This window comes from Schistocerca cancellata, chromosome 1 (assembly GCF_023864275.1).
Source record: "Schistocerca cancellata isolate TAMUIC-IGC-003103 chromosome 1, iqSchCanc2.1, whole genome shotgun sequence".
Lineage (NCBI taxonomy): Eukaryota > Metazoa > Arthropoda > Insecta > Orthoptera > Acrididae > Schistocerca > Schistocerca cancellata.
Window position 1 is genome coordinate 14,560,173 of NC_064626.1, and position 16,109 is coordinate 14,576,281.

Sequence of the window (16,109 nt, forward strand, 5' to 3'; positions counted from 1 at the left end):
TATAAACCTTCTGTGCACTCTGTTCTGTACTGAAATTAACCAGTCAATGAACTAAAAATGTGTTCCACTGCTTCATTATCTTCTTTTGATATAGAGTGATGCTTTCCTGTTGAACTAATAGAAACTGGAACACTTACAATCTTCAAAACATTGTGAACAGGAAGGGAGCCCTAATGGCGGTGTTGCTGTCCTTAATGTGGAAACCTATATCCAGCAGCTGGTCTGTGTGGTAGCATAAAGTTCACTACAATTTTGTTTAACTCATAACTGGTGTCTATAATCTCTGCAATCCATCAGTCACAGTCATACATGCATGCCACAAACATCCCCCTTCTCAGGCTGTGAATCTGAATATTATCCTGCTGTTTCTGAGATGTTGGCTGAATGAATGAACTTTCTTCTTTCTTGCTCTCTAAACTGCGTGCAATATGAGTTTGCCCATCACTTTGAGACCAAAGTGGTGCCTTCTGAATTCCTTTCACAGGAGTAGCTTTTTGGACCATTCTTTTTTTCTCAGCTCATGGAATTCTTTGATTTCCTCTTTGGATAAAAGAATGAGGGCTGTGGGTGTGTAAGATTTCATGACTCTCAAAATCTTCAGCATTCTGAATCACAGCTGTATGTATTTGGTCTGGAAAGATTGTTTTTTAGCATGGTGCTTCAGCAGGCCTCCTACACCATCACAAAGCCCATTCCTGTGACCAGTAGCACTGTATACGCAGTCAGTTGCCACAGCTAACTTACTCAATTCAAACAGCTACTAATGATTTTTAAAATGGCTAGGAGCACCACAAGAAATAATGATGGTCTTCTCTGCCACTGTTTGCAGTTGAACAATTTTGTGCATTGCTAGCAAATCATGTGCTGAGTCATGTCCTGTATCATCACTTGTGGTCGTGTTTTGAAAATATGTCACTCCTGTAAAAATTGAAACCTGGTCATTGCTCCAATGATACCCTTGTACATCTTTTTGGAGAATTACAGACCAGTTCTCAGCAAAATCACTGAAGCAGTAAACATAGTTCTTCAACCTGTACACACCCTTTCACTTCTGCAATGTGTTGTTGTTGCAGTTTTTTCAGATACTGGTTTCACTGACTACTTAACAATGAAACTGTCAAAGGCAACAGTTTTCCTAATTAGTTTATTATCCTCTCATGTTGCATATGTAATTTCTGCAGAGTTACCTGTTATGTCTTCCAGGCCAAGTGTCTGTTACGACAGTCCTCCCTTTCCAGGGCAGTCATCACAGTCTTGAAACAAACAAGTCTCTCACTTTATGTCACAGATTACTAATGATTTCACACGCCCAACCAAGGTGTCATATGTCACATGCTCCAGTAAGTTCTTCAAAGTTACCACACAAAGTTCAAAATTCATGCATTACACAAATCTCTAGGTGGGTTTGGAACTACCCACTCAGTTCGTAGTACATAAAATTTTGATCTTCCAAAATGTGTAGTTGTATAGTTGGTCTTATAAATTGCAAAAGTTTCTTTGATACTGCAAGTCATGTACCTGTTCACTTTCACAACTTGTTGACCTGCTGTTACAGTTATAGTGTCGTTTTTGTTGGCATTCTGGTGAGAACAGTCCCACCTGTCTTCGAGATAGACTGACTGCACTGTTTGAACTTGAGCTACTTCTTTAGGTTGATCATAATAGGGCTTTGGTTTTCGAAAGAATCCTTTTACAGACCTCACATTTCTTGATTTGTCTACCATTTACTTTCAGACTGATGGAATGTGGTTTAAAGTTGTTTTCTTTGAAAATGTCTCTTGAATAATAATTAAAACTTGCAACTTTTCACTTTAGGATGCACAATATTCAACAGCTGAGTTGATATTTGTGAAACATTCCTGGCAAGAGTGCAAGAGTGCTTTGGTTAATTTTCTTCTGAATATGGAATTTCTACTTTGAAGAGTGTGGTCAGTTTTGCTGTAGTGTATTCATCCATAGCTTTAGTAATTTCTCTGTGTTTTCTTGATGTATAGAGCTTATGACTCAGCTTCACTGACCAAAGTTTCCTAAGAGGACTAACACCTAGCTCTGTAGTTGACTGATTCAGGCTATTTAATTCTTCCTCTAGTGATGCAAAATCTGCATCATCTGCACCATGGGAGGCTTCACCTTGTTCAGATACTATCATTGTTGTTATTCTGTCAAAACTTTTAGAACACAAGAAGTCATCACTGTAAACATCGTCACTTTGAAACAGTCTTCAAATGAGAACACTTATTCCCAACCTGAACAAAGTCTTTTTTTTCTTATATAACCCTTTTATGGATATGCAAATAGTCAGCACATTTCACTCTCCTGTGGCCCCGGTCAGAAGACATTTCAAACAGTCCATTTCACAAAACGCACCACAACTGTGTCAACTGACAAATTCCTCATGAAAACACAGGATGGTCTCAGATTCTTAGAAGCCTCATCAGTAAACAAATTAGCACTGAACAACTACAATATAGAAATATACAATAAACAACCATGACAAAGAAACTGACAAGAAACTACAACAGAGTGTAAGAAATATCTGCAACAGTGAAAGTGAAAAGAAGTTACTGCAACAAAGAAAGTGATAAGAAGTAACTGAAACAAAGACAATGGAAATAAACATTTTAACAAAGAAATTAGTAAGAAACAACAAGACATATATTACCCTTGAAAGTTTAAAAAAAAAAAGATTTTTTTGAAATAAAACCTTTCAACTTAAAAGTGGAAGCTCTCATTTATAGAGAATGTAGTACTGCATGATACTAATGAACAGAAAAAAATCTAACTTTTCTGGATTGGCATTTTTGAACAAAAAATTTTTTTCTGTAAATTATAAAAAAAATTCAAAATGCAACAGTAAAAGAACTTTGACAGATATGTCCAAATGGAGGATACCATTGTAATCATAATGCAATTATCTTTCAAATGAAAAAAACTCTACCAAAATATCTAGAACTGTTACAGGGATTCCATTTAAGAAATTTTTCCGAAATTCGTATCTTCAAAATGGTGTTCGCAGTGTGATCTTTGGAGGCATGTATCGTAGGGCAGGAAGTTTTTTGGAGAAAACAAAAAAAAAAAAAAAAAAAAAAAAATTATGTGTTTCTTACTTACTACTAATATGAATATAATAGAGGGAAACATTCCACGTGGGAAAAATATATTTAAAAAGAAAGATGATGAGACTTACCAAACAAAAGCGCTGGCAGGTCGATAGACACACAAACAAACACAAACATACACACAAAATTCTTACGGGACTCATCCGAGGCCCCGTAAGAATTTTGTGTGTATGTTTGTGTTTGTTTGTGTGTCTATCGACCTGCCAGCGCTTTTGTTTGGTAAGTCTCATCATCTTTCTTTTTAAATTTACTTACTACTAAATATGCTAAATCCAATAACATCTGAGACTATGAAGGTAACCCCCCTGCCAGAAGTGATATGGATTATGCCATATATAAATGATCCAGTGGGTAATGTCAGAAGTTCCATGATACTTTTTGTGGATAATATTGTTATGTAGAGAGAAGCTGCAATGATAGAAAACTATACCAAAATGCAGGAGGACCTGCAGAGCATTGACACTTGGTGCAGGGATTGGCAGTCCACCCTGAGCATAAACAAATATAATGTATAAACAACTTATGGGAATGCAGCCAGGTGACATCATAGACAACAACAACAACATTTTGACAGGTGACCACCCTGTCATTTTCAACGCAAAATATTGGTTGTTGTCAACAACATCATCCAGCTGCATTCCCATTAATTATTTGAACATTGTACATGCTGGGAGAAACTCAGGTGAATAAAAAGGCAGCAAGACCCTCTATTATATGATTACACAAATGAAGAACACTTGTTGAATCATATACATAAAATATATAGTAGTATGAAATGGACAAATTTACTTTGTGTGCGTGTGGGGGGGGGGGGGGGGGGGGATGATCATTCCACTTGGGACCTGTGGAAGGTACATTAGATTATTTGTTTTAGTTGTAAATATTTGTCATGTATTATTGTTTTTCTGACATGTTCTACATCCTGGAGGACCTCCTCACTAGGGGATCAATGGGAATGAAAATAAATCTAATCTAATCTGACCACAGGTAAGGAAGATGTCAGCCTTAGATTCATTGGAAGAATGCTCAGGAATTGTGTTTTGAAAAATAAAGAAACTGCAGAACAGTTGCTTAATCCACAGTTTTTTATTTTGTTCACACAATCAGTTTCAGAACTGTTAAAGTTCTATCGTATGGTGTAGTCTGTAATAGAAAAAAATGTTCTGTAACACACAAATAGGATGGGATCCTCAAATCTGAAATACCAGATAAGGAATTATGTGGCAGAAATTTACAAATTTAAACAAATTAAAAGAGTGAACAGGATTTACTCACAAATAAAATCACTTAATAAACTGAGGTCACTTCACCCAAATGTTGTCATGAAACCAAATTGTTAGATGTTTTTCTGCTTGTGTTCCTGGGAACACAGCCTTGGGGAATGGTTATTATTTAATTTTTGTCCCTTTTATCCTTGTGACATGGAACCTTTGGTTCCATGACAGTATTGGGGTGACAATGATCTCAGTTTATTAAGCGATTTTATTTGTAACATACTGTCTGCTCTTTTCATTTGTTTTAATTTACAAGTTTTGGGCCTGTAGTTCCTTCTCTCATACTTCAGATTTGAGTATCCCCTCCCATTCATGCATAACAACATTTTTATTATTACAGTTTACACCAGATGATGGGACTTTAACTGTTCTAAAATCGGCCATGTGCACACAATAAAAGATTGAGGATTAAGCAACTGTCCTGCAGTTTCTTCATTTTTCAAAATGGACTGATACAGTTGCAGTTGCCCCATAAGAAGAAGTCACGAATTGCAGCCCTTCCACAGACAAGGTAGCTTACAGAACACTTGTTTGACCAATACTTGAATATTGCTTGTCAGTCTGGGATCCATACCAGATAGGATTGATGGAGGTAACAGGGATGGTCCAAAGAAGGGCCACATATTTCATTTCAGATTCATTAGTAAGCACAAAAGTGTCATGGAGACTCTCAGCTAGCTCCAGTTGCAGGCACTGCAAGAGTGGTGTTCTGCGTGACAGGGTGGTTTACTGTTGAAGTTCCAAGAGTGTACATTTGTAGAAGAGATGACCAGTACATTGCTTCCTCCTACATGTATCTCAAGAAAAGACCATGAAGGCAAAATTAGAGAGATTTACGCTCGGACAGAGGCTTACCAACAATCGTTTTTTCTGCAAACCAGTTGAAAATGGAACAGTAAAGTGGTGTAGTGACACGAAGTACCCTCTGCTACACACCACAAGGTGACTTGCAGAATGTAGATGCAAATTTAAATTATTCTAGCACAGGGGAATTGAGCTGGCAGCTCTTGAGAGAAAGTTGTGACTTCCTTTCCTTACCAGATTAATTTGCATCTACCCCTTTATTCCCCCTGCGCCATTATATCGTATGGTATCATTGTGTTGCTCTACCTTTAGAACACACAAATTTCTTTTGTATGAGGAACCACTTTTCTAATGGTGGCACCTTGAAAAAATGGTTTGGGAAGGATTTGACAGTTTCTTGAAGAGCTGAAAATTACTTCCATCTATTTTTTATTTGACATAGGGGAAAAAAAGAAGTTTTCAGACAAAAATATTGTGCTGTGTGACTGCTGTAATTATCATGTGAAGAATTGTGTGACATTTTCTTGATGTCATTGATGGCATGTGGTGAACAAATTGTTGCATGCCCTTCATCATTCTTTGACCTTCGAAACCAATAATGCTCACAGCAGCAATCATTTTCTTGGAATATTTTTACAAATGAGTTCCAGCATCCCATGGGAATGTTGCAATAAAAGGCAATGACCAATCCTTCAAACACCAGAAAAGCAAAATTTTCTGTACGTGAAAATGATAATAAATGAAGCCCTTTTGTTGGTTCCAGTTCACCTTGGAAGACTGAAACATTTAATTGGTGCTTAGTTATGTGCTGGTACAAATGTAGCCAAATTTAATATCTGATTATGAGATGTCTTATACAGATTTTTCATTTCCTTGATCAAGGTTTTTGAATATTTCCATACACCTAATGACCCAAGCCTGGTTTAGAGGCTTTGGTCAAATTGTGTGAGATCTATCGGGAACAGATCTTTTTCGAAGATATATTTTTATGTAAAATCAAATATTTTGTTGTCTTTGATGTGTATTAAGAATGCATCTGCCTCATGGTGTCACATGCTGATTTTCTTCAATCATGTTTCACACGGTGTCAGTGTTTTTTGGAACAGCATTTGATTTTGGTCCATCTTCACAAAAGTGATTTCTGAAGAAAGCACAACTGTAATGAATTACTGCAAGCCAATTGTAAATAGTCTTTTCTGGAGGTGACTGATTACTAACAATTGAACGAAGTGATTTGAGATGTTGTTATTGAATTAGGCCTTTACAAAAATCATAAGAACCTGCCCACATGATATTTCAATTTGTTTTTAACACTGTTTCTTGAAACTTTCAATGTAAAAAAAGCTATATTTCCTATTTCTGAGCTTCCATTGTTTTAGCAATAACAAATGACAAATTTTCAAACAGTGGTGTCACATCTGAACACTGTCATCTAGTGGTTGTTTGTAAAATCTTAAAATGTGATGCACACAATACATAATATTCTGTGAATCACATTATGATGACACAGTGCTACCATCCAGACAAATCACAAGCCCATGGAACCTGCCACTGAAGATGCCTTGCAGGGAGTAAGGCAAAATGCATATGGCACAAAAACTGTGTTTCGCTCAATTGTAGCTAGATAGTCAACAAGTGAAAATTAACAATATTGGTGTATTATGATCACATGTGTGTTGGTTTAAGTTTTTTAGTATTTCTGTGATGCTTTATCATAGGCCAAAGAAACCTTTTACCAGTCTTGCTGCCCTTCATAGTATATGTATATACTAGTATAGGTATATAGACCTATCTGGTATGGATTGGTGGAAGTCGCATATGGCACACGTGTGATATAAATGAGGTACAAAACATTATGTTAGACATACACTTTATCAAATGAATGCATACACACATAAAGACACACAACTATACAACATGGACGCTAATATTGGACTGAAGTCTTTGGTCAAGTCACAGATAAAGCACTCACAGTATGGCACGAGCACTTAACATGCGGTATAGCTGATGCGGGAAGCATCTCTAAGGCACTGCAGTCACGGACTGTGTGGCTGGTCCCGGCAGAGGTTCGAGTCCTCCCTCGGGCATGGGTGAGTGTGTTTGTCCTTAGGATAATTTGGGTTAAGTAGTGTGTAAGCTTGGGGACTGATGACCTTAGCAGTTAAGCCCCATAAGGAAAAAACAAAAAAGAAAGAAAGAAAAAGAAGGGAAGCATCAGGATGCCGGTGCTGATACCATGTGGGGTGCCAGTGGTCAAGGTGAAGATGTTGGCATGTGGAGGTAATGGGTACCAGAGGGGCGGTGTACGTTGAGAGAACGGTATGATTGACGTGAGCCTCTAATTTATTAGCTGGTGTGACCTCCAGTGAATGTGGCCTGTGTTGTGACTGCCCATGATGGACTGGAGGCTGAGAGGAGTTAAAAACACTGAGTGCTGCCATGTTTTGAGTCATGGCTGAAGTTTGTGTAAATGGAGATGCAGTTGTAGAGTCCAGCACTGTTGTGTGGAACTCGTGTTGGGAAAAGGTGCCGAAGTGATTAGTGCAACTGACTGTGTCAAATGGCATCGTGTTGTGTTCAGTTCCTCTGATGTGTCCTGAATGTGGCACTGTAGAGCACCATTGACCTGTAATATGTGTGTGGTAATCTAATGGTGGAACCAGAAGAACACAGTCGATGGAGTCGCTGTCGTCACGTGAAGATCAGCAGCGATGGTGATCGAGCTGCATTTCGGTGAGTCGTGTGGAAGAGGTGTGATGGCAGTATGTAGTACAGTTGGAAGGGTGTGCCTGAAGGTGCCAGTGGTGGAGTAGCCAACTGGCAGGGAGAAGCACAGTGTACCATTGTGTGTGTTTCATTGTGTGTCTGGGTTTGGTGATGACACACATGTTGCCTGAAGTGGGGAGACATAACTTCAGATGTCAGGTAGGCATGACCAGTTGGCAGGACCAGGGTCACACGTGCACTCGCACGTCTGTCATCATGATGGTTGTGTGTCAAGGCAATGAGCAGCTTGCACACCATGGTAAGGACAGCAGATATGTCATCATTATATTATAGGACCAATGTGTTCTCCATACGGAATGCATCTGATGGTGCATGACAGTCAGCATAGTGTAGGTGAATCACAAGAACTCTTCAGCTGAGGGGGCACACTGCTTGACTGTGTTGATGGATGTACAATTGTCTCTCTGTTGTTTGTCTTTGATGGTCGATGTACCAGGTAGAGTTGGAGGTGCCAGCGTGAAAGGTCCTGGGATGCGGGGCCCTGTTGAAGTAAAAGATTGTGGTGTGTTGTTGTGTTGTATGACTGAGGAGAGGTGGAATTGGCATAAAAAGCTCCATCACTAGGTCTGGCTTTATGATTTCCTTAAAAGAGAGTGTCCGTATAAGGTGGTCGGATAGTGATTGTAGTGGGTTCTTGGTCATGGGTCTGTGCACTACGATTGACAAACTGGCAGCTTCATGCGGTTGCAGTGCCATAGATTTGTCCATTGATGATGAACCATCAAGTAGTTGCAATTTGATGTCAGAGCTGATGTCTGCCAAAATATGGTTTGCCAGAAGTGGGACAAATGGAGGTGGAAGCTGCACGAAATACTCGTCAGAAACTGGGTTGATGAGAAGATGACATTCATGTGTGCAGTCAGAGATGTGAAGTCCAGTAGCAGTCATTGTCAGTGGTGTGAGAAAATATTCGTTGTTGTGCAGAGCGTGGAGGTGACTAGTATGGTCTTCTAGGTAGGTGAACCTGTTGCGGACACTGTCGAGTTGTCACTAGTCAGTCAACACTCGTGTGCCAAACTGCAGCAGGGATGCAAGTTGCCGGACAAAGCAGTTCTGCCTGGGTGCGGCAGAACTTGTCACGTGAAGCTGTTGTGCGGGCTTTGAGTGTTGATGATGTTTTGTGTAGGTGAGAATGCAGCGTGCTTGGCAGTGTTCTGTGCAGGCCTGGGCATGACGCAGATATGTTTTGTGCAGGCACAGGTGCAATGCTGATGTGAATGTGCTGAGCAGGTGTGGTACAGGTGTCGGGGATGTGGGGGTTTGTTGATGTGCAAAGGCTGTCAATCCAGACAGGTACAGTGATGCCAGAGTCTAAAGCGATTTTGTGAAATCGGTTCGACTCGAGTGCTATGAGGAGAGATGCGTGCATAGGCTGTTGCTGTGGTTCACAACAGCCAACATCGTCATCACCAATGTGAATACCATAGCGGTAACCCACAGAACATTCTTGTTGTGATTGTTCATTTGCAATATCACTAGTTAGAAATAAGACATACACTTCGTTGAATGAGTGCATACCCTGGTAATATCAAACTGAGGTGACTGGTCTAGCACTCACGGTCCATCATCAATGCATATTGTAATGTTGTCCCCAGCAGGTCCCACACCCTTCAGCAGTATTTTGCTATGGCTCCCATGAGTGTTTTGTAAACAGTCTTCTTTGTAGACTGATTGCCTTTTCCTAGTATCTTACTAATGTACTGAAGTCTGATACCTGCTTTGCCTACATAATAATTCCATTTCATACTCTTATGAATTGTTAAATCCAGTTATTTGTATGAAATGACTGATTACAGTAGTGACTTGTTGATGTTGTAGTCATAAAATACTACATTTCTACATTTTTTTAAGTACATAGTTTTGCATTTCTGAACATTTAAAGTGAGTTATCATCTTAGCACCACTGTGAAATCATAACACAATCTGAGGGAATATTTGTGCAATTTCTTTCAAACCGTACTTATTTATAGATAGCTAAATCGTGCACAAAAAAAGTCTGAGGTTGCTATTAATATTGTCCACCAGGTTATTAATATACGGTATAAATAGCGAGATGCACCTCTAAGAGTGTGTTAAGAAGCTGTGGATAAATACCAGCACCAAGATATGTCTTAAAAGAAAGCAGGCCAGTATAATGAACCTAGAACATGAAACAGCCATTAAAAACTCATCTTCTTTGAAAAGTATTGAAACATTATTCACAAATTGATGTTGTTGTTCGTGGTGGTAGTGGTGGTGGTGGTGGTGGTGATTATTGTGATTTCCTTTACACTTGCACAGTGTACTGATTGAATAACACTGTGGATAGGCTACAACCCTGTCTCACTCCTTACCCACTACTGCTTGTTTTTCATATTCTTTGACTCTTATAAGTATGGTCCTCTTTCAGTCCAAGTTGTAAATAACCTTTCCCTCCTTGTATTTTATCCATGATATCTTAAGAATTACAAAAAATGTAGTCCAGTCAACATTGTCAAAATAGAAAGGATAGAGTGTTACTCACTACATAGAGGAGGCATTGAGTCGCAGACGGGCACAATGAAATATCCTAGTGAAATATTTGTGTGGTTTCAGTTGCCTGAGATTGCAGACGTGTGTGTGTGAGTTGCGTTTGCGCGAGTGTGTGTGTGTGTGTGTGTGTGTGTGTGTGTGTGTGTGTGTGTGTGTGTCCTATTTTTGACGAAGGCCTTACTGGCCTAAAGATGTATTTGTGACAGTCTTTTTGTTGTAACTATCTTCGACTCAGTATCTCTGCTATATGGTGAGTAGCAACTTCCCTTTTCATAATACTGTTACAATCCATCCCGGATTTTCCATTGTGAAATATTTGAGCTGAAACTTCCTGGCAGATTAAAACTGTGTGCCCGACCGAGACTCGAACTTGGGACCTTTGCCTTTCGCGGGCAAGTGCTCTACCATCTGAGCTACTGAAGCACGACTCACGCCCAGTACTCACAGCTTTACTTCTGCCAGTACCTCGTCTCCTACCTTCCAAACTTTACAGAAGCTCTCCTGCGAATCTTGCAGAACTAGCACTCCTGAAAGAAAGCATATTGCAGAGACATGGCTTAGCCACAGCCTGGGGGATGTTTCCAGAATGATATTTTCACTCTGCAGCAGAGTGTGCGCTGACATAAAACTTCCTGGCAGATTAAAACTGTGTGCCCGACCGAGACTCGAACTCGGGACCTTTGCCTTTCGCGGGCAAGTGCTCTACCATCTGAGCTACTGAAGCACGACTCACACCCGGTACTCACAGCTTTACTTCTGCCAGTACCTCGTCTCCTACCTTCCAAACTTTACAGAAGCTCTCCTGCGAACCCTGCAGAACTAGCACTCCTGAAAGAAAGGATATTGCGGAGACATGGCTTAGCCACAGCCTGGGGGATGTTTCCAGAATGAGATTTTCACTCTGCAGTGGAGTGTGCGCTGATATGAAATTTCCTGGGAGATTAAAACTGTGTGCCCGACCGAGAGTCGAACTTGGGACCTTTGCCTTTCGTGGGCAAGTGCTCTACCATCTGAGCTACCGAAGCACGACTCATGCCCGGTACCCACAGCTTTACTTCTGCCAGTACCTCGTCTCCTACCTTCCAAACTTTACAGAAGCTCTCCTGCGAACCTTGCAAAAGGCAAAGGTCCCAAGATCGAGTCTCGGTCGGGCACACAGTTTTAATCTGCCAGGAAGTTTTATGTCAGCGCACACTCTGCTGCGGAGTGAAAATCTCATTCTTGAAACATCCCCCAGGCTGTGGCTAAGCCATGTCTCCGCAATATCCTTTCTTTCAGGAGTGCTAGTTCTGCAAGATTCGCAGGAGAGCTTCTGTAAAGTTTGGAAGGTAGGAGACGAGGTACTGGCAGAAGTAAAGCTGTGAGTACCGGGGGTGAGCCGTGCTTCAGTAGCTCAGATGGTAGAGCACTTGCCCGCGAAAGGCAAAGGTCCCGAGTTCGAGTCTCGGTCGGGCACACAGTTTTAATCTGCCAGGAAGTTTCATATCAGCGCACACTCCACTGCAGAGTGAAAATCTCATTCTGGAAACATCCCCCAGGCTGTGGCTAAGCCATGTCTCCGCAATATCCTTTCTTTCAGGAGTGCTAGTTCTGCAGGGTTCGCAGGAGAGCTTCTGTAAAGTTTGGAAGGTAGGAGACGAGGTACTGGCAGAAGTAAAGCTGTGAGTACCGGGTGTGAGTCGTGCTTCGGTAGCTCAGATGGTAGAGCACTTGCCCACGAAAGGCAAAGGTCCCGAGTTCGAGTCTCGGTCAGGCACAAAGTTTTAATCTGCCAGGAAGTTTCATATCAGCGCACACTCTGCTGGAGAGTGAAAATCTCATTCTGGAAACATCCCCCAGGCTGTGGCTAAGCCATGTCTCCACAAAATCCTTTCTTTCAGGAGTGCTAGTTCTGCAAGGTTTGCAGGAGAGCTTCTGTAAAGTTTGGAAGGTAGGAGACGAGGTACTGGCAGAAGTAAAGCTGTGAGTATCGGGTGTGAGTCGTGCTTCGGTAGCTCAGATGGTAGAGCACTTACCTGCGAAAGGCAAAGGTCCCGAGTTCGCGTCTCGGTCGGGCACACAGTTTTAATCTGCCAGGAAGTTTCATATCAGCGCACACTCCACTGCAGAGTGAAAATCTCATTCTGAATATTTGAGCTTTTTAGACAGAGTCCTTTTCCCAAAGTAGAAAACACACACACAAATACAACTCAAACAACATGTGGCCCCTGTCTTCAAGTGCTGGGGCTGGGGATGAGTCCAGAGACAGTGGCCATGTCTGTGTGAGCTGTGCTTGTGTTTTCTACTTTGGGATGGGGACACTGTCCAAAAGCTTAAATATTCTACCAGTATTTTTATTGTGCCTGACTGCAGCTCAATGCGTACTCTATGTGGTGAGTAGCAATCTATCTTTTCCATATTGTTGTTATTCCATCCTGGGTTTTCCATTATTCAACATTGTCAAAAGCCTTCTGTACTTCTAAAAATACTATAAATATAGGTTTCCTTTTCTTCAACCTACCTTGTAAGATAAGATGCAGGATCAGTATTGCCTTGCATGTTCCTTCATTTTGGATCACAAACTGATCTTCCCTGAAGTCGGCTTCTACCAATCTTTTGAGTGTTCTCGAAGTACATTGTGTCAGTATTTTGCAACCGTGACTAATGCGACTGATAATTCAGTAATTTTCACTCCAGTCACCACCTACCTTCTCTCGAATTGAAATTATTGCATTCTTCTATAAGGATACATGTACTTCACTTGTTTCATGTATCTTGCACACCTGGTGGAATATTTTTATTATGTTATTCTCTCAAATTTCTCAGTAATTGTCTACTCTCATGGGTCTTGTTTTAACTTAGGGCTTTCAGTGATCTGTAGGATTCTTCTTGCAGTATTTCTGGCTACACATTTCCTTTTTCCAGTTGGGCATAAGGGAACCAAAAGGTCATAAATAGGATGAATCACCTACCTTTCTGTATTTTCTTCAGTTTTAATCTGCAGTTTGTATTTGGCACTGGAAATGTTTTGCAGTTTAAAATCTTATCGTTATGTAATCTATCTGAAGCCTTACGGTGTGTTCAGATCTCTTCAACTTTCAGATATACAACCCTCTTTCACGATTCTTAAACTGTGTTAACAAAGACCATATTGTGCTCTGCGAAGAATTGTATGAGTCAGCTTCCCCTTTCTTTCCTGTACCATAATCTAATTTCTCCTGCTAGTTTTCCTTTCCTTCCTTTTTCAGAGTATCAAATTCCAAACCACATCACAGTTACCTTTTCATCTCTCTTAGTGATCTGAATAAAGTGACAGAAAAATAAAAATGTAAAAATGAGCCAGGAGAGACATTCAGCAGGGCTTCAGCTGTTGTTCTGAAATTTATAATAAGCAAATGATTGCCAAAATATTCAGTGAACATTTCCTTAGTGTAACAGAGCCGATAAGGCAGCTGTGTGTGAGGCAATAGATATCTTCAAAAATGAAGTTTTCATTACTTTTGATGAAATTACCAATCTCCTGTAGTCATGGTGAACTGAGGAAGACAACTGCTTCATCAAAGAATACACACTTTTCAGAAGTGCTCTACACAGTGAGCTACTGGAAACCTGAACTAGTGAATGATGTAGAGTTGTGCCACCCACAGGATGGTAATGTACCAGGGAATATTCCCAGGAAGGATGAAATTCGCATCATAGAACCACTACACAAAAAGGGGGATGCTAGCAATGTAAACAACTGTAGAATGGTCTCACTATTAACTGTATTTTCCAGAGTATTTGAAAAAGTGTTGGTTACCAAGATTGGAAACATTTTGTCCAATTTATTATTATAAATAAAAAGCACTTTGTCTTTTAATTAATGTATCAATTGAACTAGCTGTCTTTACATTTGTGGACAATGTCATAGAGATCCTTAATAACTATAGTTTGCCAGAAAATAACGTAAAGAGCACTCCTAAATTATTTATATTCCACCAAGAATTTTCCATTACCATATTAATAGTTTGCAGTAAGTATCTGCTGGAACTTGTGAAAATCCTCCAGCTGTTTTGATCACAAATTTCTGTTGGAGAAGGTATTTGTTTTGAGAGCAGAAGTTCTATTGCTATGCTTGGCTTTAGAATTTTATTTATTTGTTTCATTTTCCTACAATTAATTTCAAAGTCACAGTCTCATTTCTCAAGTGCTCATTCATGTATACAGTCAAGATGTCAAACTGATCATTGACTATGATTATATTATATTACATGTACTATAAGTTTATTACTCATTTTCAATAGTAAAACAATGTGCAGTCAGAATGACAAACTGCTAGAGCTCTATAGCATAGGGCAAGAAGTGGTACATAGATCTACAACAAGTAGCTTTTCTAAAATATTTCTCAGTATTTTTGTATAAGTGTGTGATACTAATGTGTTAATTTTTCTAATATTTGTTTCTGTTTCAGACACAAATAGCAATGTGGTTGAGACAAGGGAAGTAATTATTGGAATTGTTACACCTATAGATCTTCTGAACTATATAACAAACAAAGGCGGTGTAACAAATGGCAGTGACATCCTTAATGGAAGTATAAAGACATCTGAATCAGAATAAACATGTGGACTGTGATTTTCAGCATTCTATTACACATAAATTGGATGTTTAAGAGTGAAAAAATGTGTCCAAGAATGAAAAACTATACTGAACAATATAGATAGTTTTTGTTACATCCATCAATTCACAGACAAAGGAAATGATTAATATGCCTGTCGTATACACCAAATGGAGAGGCACCGGCACCACCAAAGAAACAATTAACTAACTTTTTATATAGATGACTATTGATCAATAAAAATTGTTTGCATTAGAAAAATTAATTTTGTTTCATTTGTTACGTCAGTGTCAAATGCAAAAAAATTCATCATAAATGACTGAACAAAGGAAACAGAAGGTAGAATATAGTCGAAGGAGGGACTGATGGCTAGTAATTTTTTAAAATTAATCTGTGAGAAGAGAGAGGAGTATATTGTTCAAATGGTTAAAAAGAGTGTAGTTCCTCCAGTAGCTGAAAATATACATATTCTCAAAGTGGACTTACAGTTACCTTTTTTGATACAAAATGCTAAAGGGAATTTGAAGAGTATAAGTGAATTAAATCATAATTTATGTTCATACTAAGGTTAAAGCAGAAACTGCAAAGCACAAATGCAAATGTCTGTGAAGTTGGAGTTTGATTTTGTGACATATATTGTGTTGCATAGCATTTACAGTGGTGCTTATTCATGGTTAAGTGTATTGTTCAATTGATAGGCATCATAAAATACAATTTAAGAAATGCATTGTGGCATGTGTTGTCTTATGAAGTGACTCAGTACTGATGTTAATGTGCACCTTCATATGAGCTATATTTTTTCACTGTTTTGATGATCAATAAATACTTTTTTAGAAAATATCTGTCTAATAAATTGACTTAAAATAAACAACATGCTAAACTAAATTTAAATAATATTGTTATAGTGTCTGTTATGGAATAATGTATTGGTCCATGTTTTCTTGTATGTATGTAAATCAAATTTCAAGGAAAGCAGTCATCAGTTGCCGTGTGCATTAACACTGTACACAGTCCAGTCAAATTAATGTGCCCGCCATT

The 16,109-nt window shown here is 39.4% G+C and overlaps 1 protein-coding gene across 2 annotated transcripts in view; it reads left to right on the plus strand.

Annotated features, from left to right (window-relative positions):
- LOC126164356 (cystathionine beta-synthase) overlaps positions 1–15,909 on the plus strand; it is a 161,033-nt gene extending 145,124 nt beyond the window's left edge. For both annotated transcript variants that reach the window (XM_049920233.1, XM_049920234.1), the window contains exon 11: positions 14,925–15,909. In XM_049920233.1, coding sequence (XP_049776190.1) covers positions 14,925–15,073 — 149 coding nt within the window. In that variant the 3' untranslated portion in view covers positions 15,074–15,909. The remainder of the gene's footprint in view (positions 1–14,924) is intronic.
- Positions 15,910–16,109: the final 200 nt, after the last annotated feature.